Consider the following 17,851-nt stretch of genomic DNA (forward strand, 5'->3'; position numbering starts at 1 on the left):
CATGGGTGGCTAACCCCAGAGCTGGTGGCCAAGTCCGATGGAACGTGGTAGCTCTCTATCAATTTTAAAGATATCAACAAAGCTTGCCCCAAGGACAATTATCCGCTGCCAGAGATAGACTGGAAAGTTGAGTCGCTCGCTGGTTTTAGGTTTAAGTGCTTCCTAGATGCCTACAAAGGATATCACCACATACAAATGGCAGAAGAAGACGAAGAGAAGACCGCGTTCCACACAGACCAAGGGATATAATGTTACACCAAATGCCCTTTGGATTGAAAAACGCGGGTGCTACTTATCAGCTCAGTATAGATACAACATTTGCTAAGCAAATTGGGCGCAACCTCGAGGCGTATTTCGATGACCTCGTCATCAAAAGCAACACCGAGGAGCAATTGTTAGCAGATATCCTCGAAACATTTAACATACTCAGGAGCATCAATATGAAGTTTAAACCTGCCAAGTGTAGCTTTGGGGAAGAAGAATGGAATTTCCTAGGGCACATCGTGACTCCGCGCGGAATCAAAGCAAACCCCAAGAAAATAGAAGCAATTGAGAAAATGCCCTCTCCTAAAACAAAAAAGCAAGTTCAAAGCATCAATGGGAAATTGGCCGCATTAACGCGATTCCTGTCTAAGGCCACTGAAAGATCGCTCCAGTTCTTCCATACCCTGAAAGACTGCGCTAAAAAATTAGATTTCAAATGGACCGACGAGGCAGAAAAGGCATTCCAAGAGATGAAGGATCTCCTCAAAGATCTCCCCACACTATCAGCCTATCGCAGGTGAAACCCTGATACTTTACCTTGCGGTATCTAAGGAAACTGTTAGCTCTGTCTTAGTTGTCGAATGGGGAGACGCCCAAATGCCAATATATTTCGTCAGCAAAGCGTTATCAGGAAGCGAGTTGAAATATCTCCCCTTAGAAAAACTCGTATACGCACTTGTCGTTACTTCCCGTCGCCTGCGCAGATACTTCCAAGCGCATCCGATCACGGTACTCACTGACCAACCTATTCGACAACTACTCTACAAGCTGAAAATATCCGGGAGGCTAACCAAATGCGCGATAGAGCTGGGTGAGCATGAAATCGCGTACTGCGCCAGAAGCGCTATTATTGGACAAGTGATGGCTGACTATCTGGCCGAAACAGCCGCTGACATACCGGTAATCTGCGACCCTGAACAACTCTCCGCGCCTTCTCCGGAACTGTGGGAGCTCTATACTGATGGTGCAGCAAGCTCTGAGGGGGCTGGTGCAGGTCTGATTCTTACAGGTCCGCATCGGGAAGAGCATACATACGCACTGCGGTTCAACTTTAAGGTGACAAACAACGAGGCAGAATATGAAGCGCTACTGGCAGGGATGCGTATAGCTCGAGAGTTAGGAGTAAAGAAGCTACAAGACTACGTGGATTCACAGTTAGTCGCTAATCAGATAAACGACACGTTCTACGCCAACGATAAATCTATGCAATCATACCTAGCTCTGGTCCACTCTCTAGCTGATACATTCATCGACTTCAGGATCAGTCAAATCCCTAGGAGTCAGAACAAGCAGGCGGATGTACTCAGTAAGCTGGCGGCTCTCACCTTCAACCATCTGGAAAAGAAGATACTTGTGGAGCAAATCTTCAAGAAATCCATCGAGCCGGAGATAACGATTGCGTCCATTGAAGAAGAAGAAGCGACTTGGATGACAGACATCATAGAATTCCTGCGGACCGGTCCTTTACCCGAAGGGGAGAAGGGAGCAATGAAGATCAGGGTCAAAGTGCCAAATTACGAACTACGAGGGGAAATCCTATATCGAAAATCTTATCTAGGCGCGTCCCTACGCTGCGTGGGGCCCAAAGAGGCCGCTATGATTATTGACAAAATTCACAAGGGATCTTGCGGGTTACAATCTGGGTCGAGGATAGTCACCGAGAGGATTACACGACTAGGGTATTATTGGCCCCGAATGTATTCTGACCCAGCAGAAAGAATAAGAGTTTTCTAGGAATGCCAATTGCACGCACCTGTTAGCAGGGCGCCACAACACCCTATGATACCTATCACATCGCCATGGCCATTCTGCAAATGGGCCATAGATATAGTCGGACCTTTCCCAAAGGGCGCAGGGAACGCAGAATACCTAGTGGTCGCTATCGACTTCTTTACCAAATGGGTGGAAGCGAAACCCCTGCGCACCATCACCAGTAAACAGATCAGAAATTTTTTCTGGGAACGCATTGTATGCCGGTTCGGCATACCTAACGAAATTGTCAGCGACAACGGTACACAATTTGAAGGCAACCCTTTCCGCAGCTGGTGCCAGGATTTGAACATCAAGCAGCGTTTCACCTTTGCCGCGCACCCTCAGGCTAATGGCCAGTGTGAGGTTACGAATAGAGATATTGTGCACGCCATCAAAGCAAGGTTGGGAATGAAGCACAACGGATGGGTGGATGAGCTACCCAAAGTCCTATGGTGAAAGGATCCGAAACTAATCATCCGGACGATGTCCATATTGATTACAAACGAATTACAACAGTTGATAACATCGCGAGGTACTTGACCTCTATATGATACATTTTACAAACGTTGCATTTATTCTTAAAAGGCAATCTATCTTTACATAAAAAAATTAATAAACTCGTCAAACATTTCTCGATATCCAAATGACCTAAACTGTCATTTACTTAATAAATGTCTTTAATGATCTTCAATGACTCGAATGCAACGTTCTTGTATCATGGCTTAAATGGTCCCAACTAGTATCCTTAATATGAGCTAACGCACAGCGGAAGTCTTAATTCATACCTGAGAATAACATGCTTTAAAACGTCAACATAAAGTTGGTGAGATATATAGGTTTGATGCTAGCAGCGTTATAACAATGGAACACAAGATTTCATATATAAACATTTTAATAAAAATATTCTAAGTGGTTGAGCACTTGGTAACCATACTTAACAATTAATCACGTCGCATATTCCCTTTAATATGAAATCTTACTACACTGTACCAAGTGTAGTCACGAAACGAAGTACTGTGCAACCGTTGAATACTGGTCGTCCAGTCCGGTTGGGGTTGTCAGGCCCGATAGATCTATCAACAGGATTCGCGTTTACAATACCGCTGTAAATAACAGTTACCAAGCTACAGGGAAGTATGCCAGTGGTACAACTCAACGTAGAATATATTTTTCAGTTACTTGTGTCCATATCGTAAAACATAAAATACATGTATTCTCATCCCGAAATATTTAGAGTTTAAAAGTGGGACTATATACTCACTTTTGTCTTGAAGATATGTAATTTCGACTTGGTCTCCGATTGATATCACGAACCTATCCATATATAATATATCAATACCTTTTCTTTTTAAACAATCGTTACATATATATACTTATAATACTTTTAATACTTTTAATAATTCCTTAGTCCGTAGTTAGCAGTCCGATGTTAGTAATTCAATTTTAATGGTTCATATTTAGTTGTTTAATAAACCCCCAATGAAATAAATAAAACCCCCATCGTATATGTATTGGTCGAGATTAATCTTGACCCATGGTACCGGTGTTGTCAAATGACGTGTTGCGTACATAAAGTACCGGTGTTGTCAAATGACGTGTTGCGTACAATCATGGGATCTTATGATTAATCTTCTCGTATTGTTTACGGGTGATCCTGAACCATATAAAATTAAATTATGAGTACATATGTATAAAATATCATGTTACTTTAGGAAGATGTGATTTATTTAATTTTCTCCAATTATTTTCGTGGCTAAACTAGTCTTGGATATCCGATTTTGTTTTGGTCATAATTTCTTCGTTACAACTCCGTTTTCGTTGATTCAACTTTCCACTTCCTTGGATCGAGTCCCTCTTTAAGAATATGAACTGTAAATACCTTAGTTTGTATTCGAAATCATAGGTCATAGGTCAAATTTTGGTGAAACTTATGAAGTTAATCATTTTTGTTACAAAAACATCATTTAATGACCATTTTTCTAAAAATACTTATACTATGAATTAAATCATGAAATTTTTATGTGTTAACATATTCATAAGAAATATCATTTTTCCAGAATATAAACCTCCAATTCAAAGTTCAAGATGGTTTTTAATTATCCAACCCAAAACAGCCCCCGGTTGCACTCCGACGTCATAAAAACAGTTTTTTTAAGGTATTCTTTGAAAAACCAAGTTATACCTTGTTAAATTAGCATATATTTAAGTTATATTACAGGTCTTGAAGTATTTTAAAAGTTAAGTTAGAAGGATCTATTTAGTTTGCAAACAAGTTTGAAATCATTCAAACTATGTTTTTGTTGTTAAAATTGTATACCATACAATAAGATAGCTATATATATATGAATCGAATAAGGTTATGAACATAGATACTACCTCAAGTTCCTTGGACAAGGTTGCTGTAAAAGAGGAGTAAGAAGCTAGAATCAAAAGGGTGATGGAAGTGGATGAAAGATTGGAAGTAAGTTTGTGTTCTTGGAAGGATTTCTTGAAGTGTTTTTGTATAGTTTTCTTATGGTGTTTAAGTAAGGTTTTTGAAGCTAGATCTTCATGGAACTTTGCTGAATGTTTATGGAGTTTAATGTTCTTGAGAGTGTGGGTGTTTTTAGCTAGAGAATGGAAGTAAAAATGAAACAAAATGAGGATACATATATACTCCTAAAAAAATGTTTATGTAGTAGACATGGACAAATTTTTAGTTTGTATTTTTGTAATTAGTCTTACAATCATTCAAAAGTAATTACCTTATACATAAGGCATGAACAAGGGCTGGTTAGGTGGTGATTTGATGTGTATATACCAATAGTAAATACGTATAGAAGCTAGGTATGATACGAGTACAAATACTCTAGATATACGTATAGAAATCTTGTGAAAAATGGAATGAGGATTCAAATATAGCTATCTTTTGTGAATATACTTATATTGTTTTATGTATTTAAGTCTTTAAAAGTGATTAAATACATTATATATACGATATATGTATAAACATTATAGGTCGTAAGTATTTATGTCAAATAACGTTACGTATAGTTATCGTTTTGAAAGCTTAAGTTAGTAGTTTCAAAATATACTTATAACTTATTGTTATTAATACAAAATGAGATATTTAAACATCCTTAAATCATGTTAAATATGTATATATACATATATATACACAAACGTATAATTAACATATATTGTATAGTTCGTGATATCATCGGTCAAACTAGACGGTTAAACGTTATGTAAAACTCTTTTCAAAATCATAAATCTCAACAATTTAGATTGCTTATCATGTTGGTAAGTTTTAATTTATGTAAATATTAATCTTATAAGTGTAAAACGATCGGAAAAATCCGGGTCGTTACATATGGGCACACAAAACAACGCACAAGAAAGACACCGTTCAGTTTGGCATACGGTTCAGAGGCGGTAATCCCAGCAGAAATAACCGTCCCAACAGAAAGAATTCTGTCATACAGCGAGGGTGAAAACAAGGAAAGGCTACGCACTAATCTGAATTATGCGGAGGAGCGCATGGAAATGGCAGCAATCCGTGAAGCCGCCAACAAGCAGCGCATTGCAAAATATTATGACAAGCGTGTGAGGGCAAGAACTTATAAGGTGGGAGATCTTGTGTGGCATGACAACCAAGCAAGCAGGGCCCAAAACACTGAGAAGTTAGGGCCAAACTGGGAAGGACCTTATAAGGTCATTGGGATCAGTAACACTGGAACTTACAAACTGGCAGAGCTTAAGGGAAATCCAATCAAACGGACCTGGCATGCTACCGTGCTTAAAAAATGCTACATGTAATATAGAAAATAGGAGAATTGATCACTCACCTACTTTGTCTAGATTTACATGTAATTACTTGTAGGTCGACTGTGTGCTGCATTATTGTAAAATCATTTTTTCGATTATATTATAGCATTAAGTCATTTTCGGTTATGATTTCATATACCTATCGGAGCTGAATAACTCTATGATTTGAACTGCACACGCACAGTACATTACTAGCGCGTTCCTGCCTACTTAAGGGATGACTTTCCCTATCTCCCGCGCGGCAGAAGTCTGTTTGGTGACAGACTAGACTATTTTACCGAAGAGCGACGGTCATTGGGTTGACCTAGTTCCACCCGAGCAGACCTAGAGATCTGCAAGTCATGACTATAAACAAAAAAGCGTTGGTCGCGCTTGACCATATGTCCCAAACTAACGTTTGGAAGGCTCTTTGATGCGACTACGAGCGCGCAATTCGAGTGTGTGTTGAGTGCACATCAACACACATAAAGATTAGCGACGGCACGCCAAGAGTACAAAATAACGATGATTATCAATAATGAATCAATAATACGAGCAGTAGGTGTATCACAAGTTTACATCACGATAATACATTTTTTTTTATTCTAAAAAATACACATGGTACAAAATGTTACACGCGTCGTAACGCATTATGACATTGCAAAGTAAAACTACAATTTGGAATCTACTAAATCTCATGCCGTCACTCGTGAATTGCGCAACAACTCCTCGAGCCGGGGAATAGAGATGTGGCGCAAGGCTCTACAAGCCTCCCTAGAGGCTTTTCGCGCTCCAGAAATAAGGCAATCCCGGATAGCTTTAGGAAGAACGGTGGGCACCAGAATATGCTCCTTCACGATATCCCAAAAGTGAAGGCGCTCAACATCCTGTATAGCTTTTAAGGCACTCTCATATCGGTCATTTTCGGTGTCGCTATTTAAAACGTGATCCACTATACGAGGAAGACCCGCCTTTAACACCTCCAACTCATGAACAGCCGACTTCGCTCGCTGCTCTGATTCAGCGCACTGTGCCCTAAGCACGCGAATAGTTTCCTCATGGTCACTATTCTGGCGGTTAGCACAATCTGGTTGTGACTGTATAATTTTATTGGCCTGCTGTGCATTGTCAAGCTTGCCACAAAGGCGCATTATGGTGTCCCTCATTATGGAGAATTTATCGCGGGAAGACTCATTGCTCGGCCCGGGACCCTGGACGTTCTTACCCTTAGAGGACCCCGTCGAGTTAGGGCGTTGCTTTTCAACAGAGGAGTCACTATCATCTGTGTAGGAATAATAATAATAAGTAACGTCGACGTGGAAGCAAAGTAAGTAACAAAGGAAACACGGAACATACCAGTACGAGCGCGCTTTGATGAAGAAGAAGCGCTCGATCTTTTTCACTTCTTCGGAGCAGGCGCGTCACTATGTGATGGAACAAGTTTTCCACGGGGACATCGCTTGGGCAAATCAGCATATTGCGCCGCAACCTTCTTCTTCTTCTTCTTCTTCCTGCGCGAGGAGCCAGAAGCAGAAGCTGCGGTGATGGGGCGCTTAGCTGAAAAACCTTTCACCAAAGGCATACGATCCACCGCCACAGAAGCAGAAGAAGAGAATTCAAGGTACTCGGAGAAGGGAATTGTTGTCAATAAAGGATAGAAACGTTAAGGAAGGAGTAGAAGAGAAGAAAGTAAAAAGCTCTACGTACCTTGCAAGTGGCGACTGAAGTGAGGATAGTAGTTGGGATCTGGCCAATGCTTGGATATCCCTCCAGCATACAGCACGTTGTTTCTATATGCATGTAAGGGAAGTGCGCGACCTACGCATTTGTCCAACATTGACCTTTCACTTGAACTTAAAGGTGGTGACGTATTTAAGCTCCCGTCAAAACCATATTGCCAAGAACCCACATTTGAGAACTCTAGTGGAATGAAGGTATCATCCACGAAGAAGTAGCATTCTTTCCAGTTCAGTGGACTCTCCTCCCGTGGTTCACCAGTAAAGCGGACATTATCGCGGAAAGAGAACCAACCCATATCAAGCCGTTCAAAAGAAAATATATTCTTGAACAAGTTCACCGTAGGAATAAAATCATGCGCCCTACACCACATCTGGAAAACAACAAGCCGCCATGCGCTGTTAGGGTCTAGCTGACCCACGCCAATGTTGAAATGAGAGAGCACGCGCAAGATGAAATTCGTGGGCGGAATGCGCATATTTTCCCGCTCGAAAACTACACTATATATGGCCACCTTTCCACTAGGATCACGGTTGGCCAGATCTAAACGACCAGGAACAAAGGGCGACAGGGATCTCATCGGAAGATAGAGCTTTGAGATATGCGCTACATATTCGGCAGAGATGGATGAAGGAAGAGAGCCAACGTTGGAAAAATCAGCGCAATAAGCCATGCCAGAAAGGAAAAAGCAGGAAAAGTGAAAAATGAACGAAGAAAGTTCTATTTATAGAAGGGGAAGAGACGGCCATAATGGATCTTGACCGTACCCGTGTCATAGCACAAGCAGAGGAGAGAGAATTTAATGCAACGGGACAAGTGATGCGACTGCTGTCACATCACACCTATTATGGAATTAATAGCAGTTGAGTTCGACACCATGCGCAATACTTGTGCATAATATTGAACTTGGGGGACTTAATGATACGCATACCCAATTGGCTCGTGTTGCGCATCATACTTGCACCATGTGCATATCCTCTGCGCTATAGCACTTCAGGCGCAAGTGAATGTGCGCTAGGGTGCGCCAGGTTCGGGATAGCGCGCTGCATAAAAATGACGTGTCCTGTACTTACCACGATCTCTGTGTAAGGGCCGACAGCTAGCGAAAAAGGTAATAGTACTGTTCCCTGGTCCCCTCCATTGAATGTCTAGGTAGTGCAGACAAGAAAGCAACGTGGAACACGTGGCTCCAATAAGCAAACAGCACTGTAGCTATAAATAACGGACTCGAATCACAAGGCAAAGGATCCGTTTTTTGGGAAGTTACACACATAGTATTCTTAGTATCTATGTACGGACCAATTGCGCTATCTACATAGTACCTTCCTTACCCGCGCTACCGGACTCATAGCATATCACTAGATACTCTCAATATACAGGTAACGTTCTATGAACATAAACCATATTCCCAGCGCGAGCCATCGCTGACCAGACTACCCACCGATGGTGGGTCTATGTTTAACCACCCCCGCTGAGATCCTCAGCTCGCAAGGGGTTATTCACGGTACTCCGGACCGAAGAGTTAAACCCAATTGACCCTTAAATCCCCCTTCATTGATGTCAAGCATGAACCAACCCCGACTCAATTATTCCATGCCTGATCAACAAGAAATGTTATCGGCAATATACTAGCCGAAACAAATAATTACAATGAAAATACACGAACAAGTAGAAACAAGAGAGCGGAAATGCAACCCGCACGACTTAGCTATCTAAATAAAATGAAGGATTTGAGCCAAATATGCCAATCAATACTTTTGCCTTTTTATTCTATTCGAGATCCATTCAAAAGATTTAACTTGAATTTCATTTATCGAGACCGGGGGATTCCAACCTTTGTTTTAGAACACCACCATATTACGATTTTTCCAAATGTAGTACGTACATACCCACTACACAGCTTGCCAAATTTTCCACCCGAGAGTAGACATGTTACTTGACGATTTCCAATGTAGAATATCATTGAAACTTAGATTTGAAAATGAAGCAAAATTCCACCATTTGAAGAGCCTAGACCACACATCAATCGAGAATTTACAAGAAACTAACGAGTGCTCAACCGATTCAAGATATTCATCACAAACGGGGTATCAAATACTATGTAAATCCACACCCCTTTTGTCGAGTTCAACCCGAACCGGCATTCTTTTTTTTTATTAGCCTCTACACAAATATTTCTACTTTTTTAGGAATGAGATTGTTACGTAAGGTTTGATGAGATAAAGAATTTTAAGAACCTGCTGATCAAATAAAAAAATCTTTGAAATAATATACTTTTTGATCATTTATCTAACCATTTCAATATACTTCTAGTGAGATTCAATCATAATGTAAGGATATCAGGATCCTATCATAATAGTCAGCGGTTTATATTTAGGATATATATATATATATTGTGTTTAATAGTGTAATATTTCAATGTATATCCTCTCCCTAATTATGGGAATGATAGCTAGGCATTGTTAGACTTTACATAGATAGAATTATTCTCCTGTATATGTACGATGTTTTGGTTGTGGTAATCGACAGAGAAAATTCACCCTCCTTTATGGTATCAGGATGCTCTGCTTTCTCCCTCTTTTTGTTCATCCTTTTCACAACCTTGAATCTCACATCAATGGCTGAAACTACCAAATTTCATCCCGCAGTTACGGTCAATAACATTAAGAATTTTATCCCTATAACCCTAGAGATGGAAAACAGCAAGTATGGCTCATGGTCTGAGCTATTTCGTATCCATTGCAGAGCTTTCAATGTGATTGATCACATCATTCCTCCGCCTACTGTTTCTTCTTCTTCTACCCAAACTGATTCGGAAACCACCAAAACAACTCCAACTGAATCATGGTCTCATTTAGATGCGATTGTCCTTAAATGGATATACTCCACCATCTCCGATGATCTCCGTGCAACAATTCTTGAACCAGATTCAACTGTTCATCAAACCTGGGAACGGCTAAAGGGAATCTTCCAGGATAATGAGCATACCAGAACCATTCATCTCACACAAAAATTCTCCAATATTAAACTTGATGATTTCACCAACATCTCATCCTATTGTCAAGAATTGAAAAGTGTTGCCTATCAGCTTACAAATCTGGGATCCAAAGTCAATGAAGATCGTCTTGTGCTACAGTTAATCACTGGTTTAAATGATAGTTATGGTGCAATTGGTACTCTGCTGGCCCATACTAAACCGACACCTTCTTTCTATCAAGCGCGCTCGATGTTAATTTTAGAAGAAACACGCAAACACCAACCGGTATCATCATCCGCCGCTGCTGGTGCTGCTCTTTGTAAAGGCCTGTCCTAATCCACCTGGACGAAGTCTTCAACAGTTGGTCCCATTGCGATGATCGACTCCAAGTAATATCTTTAAAATGAGCAAATGCACAGCGGAAGATTTCATTAATACCTGAGAATAAACATGCTTAAAAGTGTCAACCAAAAGGTTGGTGAGTTCATAGGTTTATCATAAACAATCATTTCAATAATTTCAATAGACCACAAGATTTCATTTTTGATTTCAAAGTGCAGGAACACTCACCTGCAAAAATTCATTCATATGGTGAACACCTGGTAACCGACATTAACAAATGCATCTAGAATATCCCCAAATATACAGGTACACTCATCTGTATATAAAATCGAAGTACTAAAGCATCCATAATCTGGATGGGGTTTGTTAGGCCCAATAGATCTATCTTTAGGATTCGCATCAATTAGGGGGTCTGTTCCCTAATTCTTAGACTACCAAGCTAAAAGGGTGATATTCGGTATAATAATCCAGCCATAGAATGTAGTTTTAAGTACTTGTGTCTATTTCGTCAAACATTTATAAAAACAGCGCATGTATTCTCAGCTCAAAAATATATATTGCAAAAGCATTTAAAAAGGGAGCAAATGAAACTCACGATATGATATTTGTAGTAAAATATGCATACGACGGAACTGAACAAAGCAGGGTTGGCCTTGGATTCACGAACTTATATCATTTATATATATATATTAACACATATAATGAAAATCAAATAATTCCATCTATTAATTATATAGTATTTATATGTTTAGTGTTGCAGTTTATATATAATTTATACTAATTTCTAATATATTTATATCTTAAATTACATGTTATATATGTATTTATTTTGTATTTACATAATAGAAATGTTAATATTTTTAATATATAATTATAGGTAATATTAATATAACTTTAGTATAAGTATTTTTATATACAAAATATTTATTTGTTATAATAATATAATAATAATAATAATGATAATGAAATTTTAAATAAAAATGTAGTTTTAATAATAATAGTTATAATAATAATATAAATCTTAATAAAAATGATAATTTTAAATGACACTTTTGATAATACTAACAATTTTAATGAAAATAAAATTTTTAATTAAAATGATAATTTAAAAAAAAAATAATGGTTCTTTTAATAATAAAAATAATAATTATGATAATATTAAAAATGATAATAATAATAATTCTAATATTGATACTTATATTGATAATAATAATAATAATAATAATAATAATAATAATAATAATAATAATAATAATAATAATAATAATAATAATAATAATAATAATAATAATAATAATAGTTATAAAGTACAACCTTTGAAGAAAACAAGTTTAAAAAAAAAAAAAAACTACGCCACTTTCCGATATCTCTCAGTTAAACACAAACACGCCTAACCATCGATCCGCTTATTGTTTTTCTATTTTAATAACTACTTTATATTTATATTCTTTTAACCCGTCTGTCTTCTTCTTCTTCTTCTTCTTCTTACCAATCGACCCGAAGCAGATTTGAAACAGAAAAATAATAAATCGACTGATAGCGTTTGGATGCCCCGACAGAAAACAGTAGCATGGTGAGGGTTCTTAGGTGGTTTGAACAAACAGGAGCAAAAAACAATGGTGTTTTTCGAAGGTAGGGTTTTTGGGTATTGATCATAAGGGTAACATAATTGGTCATATGGTTCTGGTTAGTATTGCAAAAGGTAACAACAGATGGTGATCATTAACAACAGCCCACAGCTAGTCACGAAAGTATATCAGTGTTAGTTTTAGATATAGAAGTTGCAGCGAGTTCTGTTAATGGTTCTATAATCATGATTGCAGGTTTTATCACGGTTTAGTAGCGGTTTTACAGTGGAACAGAAGATACTAATTGCAGTTTTCGATCATTAGAACAACACGACAGTAGTGTGTTATGGTGATGATGATTTAATGAATGTGCATGTGTCATTTGGTTATGTTTGATGATAATAAATTATGGTGGTGATGAACGAAACAGAGACAGAAAGTAGATAGTTACAGCTGTAGTAGCAGTGGTGGAGGTGGGCGGTTATGGTGATGGTAGGGGGTGGTCTTCAACTGATTACAACAGCAACAAACAATCACGATGGTGGTGGTGGTCTTGTTCGATTATAAACCGGAATGAAAGGTGGCGGTGACTTGGTGATAATTGTTATGGTTCTGGTGGTTGAAGATCGTAATCGAAACAGCAAATCGGAATAGCAGGCTTTTGTTGAAGCAGTTGCAAGGGATTATCAACATACGCATGATATCGAGTAACAGAGGTAGGTTTGTGTTGTACAAATAAAGAAGGGTGTGTTATAGAAGATAAAAATAAGAGGGATATCATAATTCATATTCATCTAATCTAATGCAATTATATAATACGGAGCATGACAAAGATGTTTGTTTGTGTGGAAGTGGGTCACGAAAGATGTAAGTAGACAACTAGTAATTTATTTCTTTTTGATAATTGATATAGATACATGCATATGTGAACAAGTATAAAGTACTACAATAACGAAAAAAAAAAAATCAAATTCAATAATAGAATAAGATGGTGTTGGTTGTTTTGTTGGTCGATCGAAATATGAAAATAGAAAGTAGCCACACTTAATGGTTTGCAGTTGTCAAACTCTAAATAGAAATATTAGTAAGCACAAGTAGAAATTGTAGGTTGGTGTGAAAATGGTGAGGTTGTGGTGTTCAACTCATATGCAGTGTGTATATATATATATATATATATATATATATATATATATATATATATATATATATATATATATATATATATATATATATATATATATATATATATATATATATATATTGGTAGGATCAAGAGGGAAGTAACCATTCGGCGGGAAGCGGGGGAAAGCAAATTTTTTTTCTTTTCGTTTTTTGAAAAAACTTTGTTCACGAACATTATGTTCACGAACATTATAGATGAGATGAAAATATGAACATTTAGTAGAGACACTTTGTGATAAATGTTTTTATTTTGGCGGGAAAACGCTTGAAGAAGTAATATATAACAATTATCGTGTTTTTCGAGCGTATTTTGAGGTTTTAGCTATTGGGGTTTAGATATTAGGGTTTATAGGGTTTAGATATTAGGGTTTAGAAATTTAGGGTTTAGGGTTTAGATTTAGGGTTTAGATTTAGGATTTAGATTGAGTTTTTAACACGAACGGTTTAGAGTTTAGGGTTTAGGGTTTAGGGTTTGGTGTTTTGGGTTTATGGAATAAACCCAAAACACCAAACCCTAAACCCTAAACCCTAAACTCTAAATCGGGCTAAATTTTACTTCACAAAATATGAAAAAAAAAAACGTTCATATTCTTCACGAACAATATTATCTTGAATGTTATTTTTGTCGATCGTTTTCCCGCCTAAATAATAACATTCATCACGAAGTGTCTCTTCTAAATGTTCATATTTTCGTGTGATCTTGATGCCGGAAAAAAAAATTTCAAAAAAAACGAAAAAAAATTTTTTTTTTGCTTCCCCCCGCTTCCCCCCGATTGGTTACTTACCCATTGATCCTGCCCATATATATATATATATATATATATATATATATATATATATATATATATATATATATATATATATATATATATATATATAAAGATAATTAGATGATGAGTGCAAACAATCATGAACCCACTTAATAATTCACGTGAATAATATCTGATTCTCTGTAACCACATATCTAACAATCAATATATAATATTGATGAATGATTGGGATAAAGTCTTAATAGAAACAGTGTATATAAATTAGATTGCAATTGATAACAGAAAGTGAGTATATATTATAATAATAATTATAATATATTCTAAATATAAAACGTGTGATTAAGTTAGCCGTCAACTACTATTTCATTCACAGACTGACATTTGTGCTCCGTTGATAATGGATAAAAGTACACCGAAAAATCCCAAATTTTTATATTAAACATCTTTATTTATTCTAATCATTATTTAATAAAAACGGTCATTAATTGTTTAAAACTATTTAGTAAAAATTAAATCAACTGTCTGCGCTCGATCACAGGTAAAAAAAAATGTTAAAATTTAATAATTAGCTCCTAAGTATACTTCTATTAAGCCTATAATTTATATAACTCATTTTTAGATCACCGTTTATTTTAAATCCACATAAGTTCCTTTTTAACTCGTTTAATATCGATCGAATGATAAATGAGTGTCACCGTCAATTACAAAATAAATTCGAAATCACAAAATATATATTCTATATACTTTATTCATATAGATGTGTTTTTTTAAAAAAATATATATATATATATATTTATTATTTTACATAATTATTTATAATAACATTTTCATACAATAAATTAATAACATTTCAAGTTATTATATAAATATATTTATTTATATATGTATACATATCTATTTAAAAATAGTTGTTCGTGAATCGTCGGGAATGGTCAAAGGTCAATTGAATATATGAAACTTTTCAAAATTTTTGAGACTCAACCTAACAGACTTTGCTCATCGTGTCAAAGATATAATATCGTATCGAGAGTTTGATTTAAAATTAGTCGAAATTTTTCGGGTCGTCACAGTACCTACCCGTTAAAGAAATTTCGTCCCAAAATTTGAATGTGATCGTCATGGCTAACAATAAAAATGTTTTCATGACGATTATGAGTTGATAAATAGAGTTTTTATCATTATTGCTTAATATAGATAAAAAAATTCGATTATGTGAAGCGTACGAGTGAAGCTGTCATAAAAGATTGAGATAGAGATTTAACTTTTGACGTAGTCACGGTGGATTTTCGGAATTCAAGAAAATTAATGAAGATCTTTATAATCTATATAAGATCTGATTCTTCGGTAAATAAGAAAATTAGGATCCTCTTTAATTAAATGAGGTAATCTGCTTCGATTTCTATGTCTGATATTTTGCTATAAATTCATCTCTTTTGATTCATTGTTTCCACCACTCCTATACTTTCTTCCTCAATTCATACTTTCAAAATTTTGTGAAAATGCTTAATCCAGTTCTGGTTCTGGATATTTTCCTGGCTGTCGTATCCTTCATTCTTCTTTTTCATCTGCCACCGGAGGAATTTATCTTCTTCTACTATTACCTTGGGTTTATAGTGTTTTTCATTCTCCCATGTCTTTATATTGCTATACGCATTGATATACACGATTTGTAATTTATGTGTTGTTCTCGGGCTTTATATTTTCCCTTATATTTAGAAGCTCCATGCTTTTGTTTTTCTTCCCGACTTTAAGTAAAGCGATTACGACGTCTCGAATTCGTAGTTTAAATCTTTAAATTTTGAATGAACGTAACTAATGTTCTAAGAAAGAAATTGTGATAGCACGATCTGATTTGTTAAATTACCAGAAAATATGGAAAGTTAGAACTATCAAGATATTATGTTCTTGATATGTTTGAATGTTAAATAGAATGAAAGAGTTATGTAACATGGCACATGATGAGTATAAGATTTGTGAATCATCACAGTCTATTAGAAATTCAGCATGACTTACTGTAATATAATCACGTTGATCAAGTGTCATTATATTATACTAACTCATGCATCAATTTCCAACACTACTTCAAAATTATTCATAATTCAAACTCTAAGTTTTCAGAGATTTAGAAACTAAAACAGTTTTCTTTTATGATATAACACAGATAGCGCGAAGAGATAATTAATATCGGACAAGAATATTTATAATGAAAGATACGATAATATCTTATAATTCTACAATCAAAATGTGATGAAGAAATTCATTCACAATGATTTAGAACAATTACGGAGCAAGGTATTCGCTAAAGATTTCATCAGAAATAGAATCATCTGGATTCTTTATGTGTAAGTTTAGTCCTTGTGATTTGTTCAGAGTCTCCTTCATGGTTTGCTCAATTCGTTTTTCAGTATCAAAATTTTTGAGCTTTTTCAGCATGCCATTCTTTATTATTAAACTTTTAACTGTTAAGGCAGTCTTCAGTTTTCACTACTTCATCAGCTTTTTCAAAACTCAGAAAACTGATTCATAGGCTAAAGTGCTTTTCAGAAATTCAGAATTGAAGTTCGTAAATCCAGGAGATAGAAGTTATATATATATATATATATATAATATATATATATATATATATATATATATATATATATATATATATATATATATATATATATATATATATATATACACACACACACACATATATATATAATTGTTGTCGTAGAATCGCTGAGAAATTCAAGATAATCGATTGATGTCTTCCGGTATTTGGTATGGTAATTATCGTTACAAGATGCCGATGAGTTCATGATAAGACTTCAATAGATAAATATAGTGATTTGTCGGAGAGATTTAAGCCAAGGAGCAACTAGGTTGTTGGTACGTCTGCTGGTAATATGGTGAAATATAAAAGGTTCTCCGGTAACAATAAAAGAGCACGCATATATATCAAGGTTTTAATAAGGTTGTTTCGAACGAAAAGTCGAAGTTGACTTGCTGGAGCTGTGACAAAACTGGCTATCTCGAACAGGAGTTGCAAAGTTATTTTCGGTAATAATAACGCTAAAGGAATTAGCACAGCTACGTGTTAAACGTTTACTCAGATTCCGAGAGTTTTTCAGGTGCATAACTATATGCATAAATCTTTCCTTCCGTAGATGAAGTGCGGTTGGTTCATCCTCTCGATTGAGGTATTTTCAAGAATCATGAAAGGTTTGAACGTAGATTGGAATTTTCACGATACAAATGAGGTTTAAGACGAAATCAAGTGACAAACTTGAAGAAATGTTTAGTTTCATATGTTATAATTAATATTTTAATTCATTTTAATTGTCCAATGTTAGTAGTCCACAGTTAGTAGTCCACAGTTAGTAGTTCAATAATTCATATATAGTTTAATATATTATATTCGAATTAATTAATACGTGTCGTGACCCATTGTATACATGTCTCAGACTTGATCACAACTCAAAGTATATATA

General features: G+C 36.0%; 1 protein-coding gene across 1 annotated transcript; it reads left to right on the top strand.

Moving 5' to 3' along the window:
• The first annotated feature begins 861 nt into the window (after window positions 1-861).
• On the top strand, window positions 862-1,998 carry LOC139900271 (uncharacterized). Its single transcript, XM_071883059.1, has one exon. It carries the CDS (start codon window positions 862-864, stop codon window positions 1,996-1,998), a length of 1,137 nt encoding a protein of 378 aa, XP_071739160.1.
• Window positions 1,999-17,851: the final 15,853 nt, after the last annotated feature.

The sequence above is a fragment of the Rutidosis leptorrhynchoides genome, chromosome 3 (assembly GCF_046630445.1).
Source record: "Rutidosis leptorrhynchoides isolate AG116_Rl617_1_P2 chromosome 3, CSIRO_AGI_Rlap_v1, whole genome shotgun sequence".
In the NCBI taxonomy this organism is placed as follows: domain Eukaryota; kingdom Viridiplantae; phylum Streptophyta; class Magnoliopsida; order Asterales; family Asteraceae; genus Rutidosis; species Rutidosis leptorrhynchoides.

Excerpts from the sequence above, each read along its gene's own strand:
- LOC139900271 (XM_071883059.1), top strand. The coding sequence starts at position 862 with ATGCCAATATATTTCGTCAGCAAAGCGTTATCAGGAAGCGAGTTGAAA.